Raw genomic sequence first — 5452 nt, 5'->3', positions numbered from 1 at the left:
GATTTATCGATACAATTAAGCAATTAGCCACAAATTATAATTATTATATTGTTGGCTTATTTTTATGGATTAATTGCTTAATGACAAAGTTACTTAGGAATAGGAGAATATATATAGTTAGAGTGTATTGGCTTGTAACCTCAAAGAATATGTCGTACATTTACTGGTCTAAGAGGACAATTGAATATGTACTTAGTCACTGAATTTAATTCTACGGTACTTAATCAACGGTGCGGCTTATTAATTTAATTTTTAAAATGTATTTTTCTTATTTATAATTTTAATTAAACTACAAAATAAAGATATTTATACATAGTAAATATAGCTTAATAGCTTAGTCAAGACGTACATATCATGAATGGACTGTCAAAACATACTCTATAATTAAAATAATGAATGACACCAACATGGATGCATACACTGTCTCCATCCTTTTTATATTTTATTATTTGTTTTTATTTTTTTCTAATTTTATTTAGAAAGGGTAAGGCTTTTGGCTTGACTTTTAAGTTTTTTTCTTCAAAGTTTAAAGTGCTTGTTTAAGGGCTAAGACTTAGCTTGTACTCTTTGAGCCCATCGGCTCCTACGTAAGTTAGCCTGATATTATGACTACTCAGTTAGAGATTATTTGTTTGATCTACTTATAATCGCGTCAGGTCAAGCTTAAGTATAAAAGAAACTTATGTTCAACCCCGAAAAATTGTTTTTTCGAGTCTTTCTTTTTTCAAAATGTTTGGGCTAGGTCATTGATGATTAGCTCTAACTCTATTTTATAAATCCTGAATATCCTAATAAGCTAGTCTTATTCGCATAATTTGTTGAACACCCTATAAGAGTAGTTCACAAAACAACTAGACCTCGCGCTAAATTGTGATGATCATATTAATAATCAACTAACAAAATTCTTTGTGCTGAAGTAGCTAGCAAGTTTGATTGATTAGTATAATGGGCTACTTTATGTCCAAAACAAAACAAAAAAGAAGTAAGATTTAACATTGTAAGAGGCTTGAGGAGATACTCTTTCCAATGTATGTCAATTGGGCTAGTTTTGTAATTGAACCTCTAGGTATTACATTGCAATTTTGCATTATTACACAATGTGATTGATGAGTGATGACATAGTTGTTAGACAAACAAATAGGTAAAATTATTAAATTAGCTAGATTATGGAATGAAATTAAAAAGATGGATACAACACCAAGTCTATGCAAATATATATTTATTATTACTAGTATATGAGAAATCTCTTTTCAAATTACAGCTTACAATGCCAAAATAATTGAGTTGAGAAACAAAACAAACAAAGAACTATTCAATAATTCTTCATACAACAGATGCATGAATATTATATATCCCATTTGTTTTTTAATCACCACCCCCACCACCGCCACCGCCACCGCCACACCCTCCTCCTCCTCCTCCATCTCCATCTCCACCGCCGAAACCACCACCACGACCCCAACGCTGCCGTCTTCTCGGATGACCAAAGTGATCAGCACAAGCAGCTAAAATCATGGACATGATTGAAATGGACAAAACCATCAAACATACAAACACCAAGACACCCTCAATGCTTCCAAGAAACTCAAAACCACTATTCCATACTAAAGCATTCTCACCATGCTTAGAACTTAGAAACCTCACCATTTGATCTGATCACACTTAATTAGCTCCTCTATTTCCTTGTTTAGTTATTTATATATATGGGCTATTATATCATCATATATATGTTCTTGACTAATTAAAAATATTAAATCAAATGTTTCAAAAAAAAAAAAAAAATATTAAATCAAAGTAATGTATATTAATAGTTTTGTGCTACCTTCTCTGAAAGTTCAGCAAATTTTTTAGACATTGATTAAGTCTTAGATCAATCAATATTAACTAAAGATCGATCCATATATATTTGACAATGAAATAGATATGTAGATAGATTTTATTATCAATTTTTGTACAAATTAGATAAAAATAACAAGTAGGGTACAGTGTATGTATTTACATATGATATCTATCATTTACATAATTACATTACAAGATTACAACATACAAGACCAAATAATAATCAAGAGTATGTAGGATAGAAAGAGACTACACAACCAACGGGGTTGACTTTTTCTAATTAAGACCCCCTCCACCATGTCCATACCCTCCTCCTCCTCCATCTCCATCGTCGACATCACCACCACCACAACCAGGCCACAACGCGTGCGTGCGTCGTCTTTGAGCTTAGTAAGTGACTAACACACTCCCAATGCTTCCAAGAAATCCAAAACCAGCAATCCAGTACGGAATAGAGTCACCATGCACATAAGAAACCTCACCATTTTTATATAATTAATCACAATTTCTATTTTTCTCTCCTTTTGATAAACGCGGGCCTGAGCCGCACCCGCAAACTAAGAGAGAGAGTCCACTTCACAAGTCCAAGGAGGTTCCATCCCAAAACCATATGACAATAGGAGGAGTAGCCCCTTAGCCTTATAAAGTGTTTAATTCTCTCTTCTTCAACCAATGTGGGACACTTACATGTGGTGACACTTGAGAGGTTTATTCTTCAACACTCCCCCTCACATGTAAGGTCCCTTTAACTCAAGGATCACTTGATCCAATTCAATTTGGCCCAAAATACTTGATGCCATTAAAGGTCCCAAACTTTGGGCCTGGCAATATACTCAAACCATTAGAGGTCCCATACCGTGGGCCTTGCTCTGATACCATGATAAACGCGGGCCTGAGCCGCACCCGCAAACTAAGAGAGAGAGTCCACTTCACAAGTCCAAGGAGGTTCCATCCCAAAACCATATGGCAATAGGAGGAGTAGCCCCTTAGCCTTATAAAGTGTTTAATTCTCTCTTATTCAACCAATGTGGGACACTTACATGTGGTGACACTTAAGAGGTTTATTCTTCAACACCTTTTTATGTGTGTTTGTGTTTTTTTTAGGCCGGCCCTCTTAGATTAATTGAGGGTCTCCTAAGGAATATATTACATAGAGTAAAGATATGAATATATTAAATGATATTTAATCATAATATTTTAAATCCGAAAGATATCAACCATTTTTTTAATTATTATTTGGTTTTTTATTTTTTTATTTTTTTTTGTCATATCACCATGCTGATTTGTTAAATAATTGTAATTATAAGAAACTTGAGTCATACTCCACTTCATAGTTCTTTGATGATATTTGAATTTGTACACCGTATGTTTTGAGTACATCTCACTGTTAATCACATGTGCATTGTTCTTGTTCAATTTCTTATTAGAGAAAGAAGACAAAAGATATCACTTTACGTCTTTACCTTTAAAAGCAATCACACTTATTGTTACCAATTATATATTGGTCCAATTGATTTTACTAATCCGTATGTATAATGCGATACAAATCAAATACACAATTGATATCAAATGGTAATAATCACTTTATTTGCTTAGTTACAATATATTTGCATTCATTATAATAAAGTATAACACATATTCCTGAAATTCAACTATCAGTTTAACCTTTTTAGTTCAGATGGTCCTTTAACACATTATTATATGTGTACTATTCATATAAAAGTGGATGATGGGCATACACCACTAAGGCATTAATACAGAAATTGAGATAGGCCAGGAATATATCAAAGAAAATTAAAACTACATACAAAATACCGAGTATATATTACGAGTATCATACAATATACTCCGTATTTAAATACGAGACTGCAAAGATAATTTCTCAACCTCCATTTTGTATTTTTTGTTGTACGTGAGATTTATTATCTAATCATGCCCACAGGTATTTGAGGAGGCACAGTGGAAGGCTTTTGTCTCTCCATATTTCCTTCCCATCCTAGACACAAATACAATGACAAACTTTGATTATTATCACATAATTTATATATATATATATATATATATATATATATATATATATATATATATATATATATATATATATATATATATATATATATATATATATATATATACTTCCTCCATTTTCTTATACTTGCAACAGTTTGACTTTTACACTATTCATGTACTCCACTTTGACTAGCTTTGACGATTTATAGCTAAGAAAAAATATAGTCATGTGTGATCTTGTTAGATTCGTCTCGTTTTATACTATTTTAATATCTAACGTTTATAACTTTTACATATTGCTAATTAAAGATATAAACGATTGTAATAATGCATCGGCAAGCGTGAAAAGAGAAGTGTTGCAAGTAAAAAAAAACAGAGGAAGTATATATATATAAATGACTAATCAATGAACCTAACCCGTATCATGTCCCCGGGTCCCACCTAAAATAGCTAAGATTATTGCGACAGAAGGAAAAAGGGTAAGGGAATCCCCAAATAACTTCAATAGTTGAATGTTTTGTCAAAACCCAATAATGTATATAGAGAGATCAGATGGGTTATAGAAAATTACCAAGAGCAGGGTTGTAGCCGCGGAGTTTAAGCTCGCGGTACTCTTGAGCTAAGGCACAACATTGACAAAAGAAGTGGATGCAACAATCCTCACAGGTGCTTTCCGGGATCCCGAAATGAGCCTTAAGCTTTGCACGGTATGTGCATGAGTATATCCATTGAAACCCTACAAAGGTTGCAAGTACCAAGTACAAGGTTCCAGCAACACAACATGCTGCACCACCAAGATCATTTTAAACATTTATAATTAATTAATTTTTACTAGTAACATTCGGAAAATAAAATCATATACAGAGTAACATAAAAACATATGTACGATTATTGTACGTGATTAATCACATATGGAGTACTTGTATATGTAACATATATATAGTAGCATATCGATCGATGTCAATGTAAGGTTGTCCTAGAAAACTTACATAACGAGCCTTGGTCGACAATCTCAGCAATTCGGCCAAAGGAAATGCAGGGGCAACAAAACGTAAGAAGGCCTGCAATGAAATTTTTGAATTTTAGAATAAGGTCAGATTAAATGATGTTCTAGTATAACTTTTTCTGCTTCAAAATTAATTCAATCTCACTTTAGCTTTATACGGAGTAGCATTATTTCATGCTACTCCGTACAATTATCATGTAAAATTTTGTTCAATTAATGTTTGGTCTGAAATTGAAATATATACGAAGTATTTGTATTTACTTTTAATCAATTTGTTACATTAATTAATAAAAATAATTATTACGAGTAATAATTATGATAAAATTAAAATCAATACAGTAAGCTACTCCTATGTTCTTTTTGGTTATTCCTATTTGAAATCTTTTTGTGAGATAAAAATCGAAAATAAGTAATAAAATCATGAATTGATGAGCAGAACTTACAGCTTGAACAATCGGAGCAACAATCACAAACACCAGTAGTAAAGTCACTAGTAGCTTGTTGTTGATGCTCAGCCTGTTTCATGGTGATGAATGTATGATAGATTAAACAATCAAACTAAAATTATTGATTGAAGGACAAAAAAAAAAGTAAAAG

General features: G+C 32.2%; 1 protein-coding gene across 1 annotated transcript; it reads right to left on the bottom strand.

Moving 5' to 3' along the window:
• Window positions 1–3531: 3531 nt before the first annotated feature.
• LOC145595566 (cell number regulator 10-like) lies at window positions 3532–5452 on the bottom strand. The gene is made up of 4 exons (XM_081651980.1): window positions 5299–5452; window positions 4839–4910; window positions 4421–4633; window positions 3532–3835 (listed from the first exon to the last, which is right to left on the bottom strand). The coding sequence occupies exons 1-4, from the start codon at window positions 5378–5380 to the stop codon at window positions 3762–3764; spliced, it is 441 nt and encodes a 146-aa protein (XP_081508106.1). The 5' UTR covers window positions 5381–5452; the 3' UTR covers window positions 3532–3761.

This window comes from Chenopodium album, chromosome 19 (genome assembly GCF_948465745.1).
Source record: "Chenopodium album chromosome 19, dcCheAlbu1.1, whole genome shotgun sequence".
NCBI lineage: Eukaryota > Viridiplantae > Streptophyta > Magnoliopsida > Caryophyllales > Amaranthaceae > Chenopodium > Chenopodium album.
This window is presented reverse-complemented; position numbering and strand designations above follow the sequence as displayed.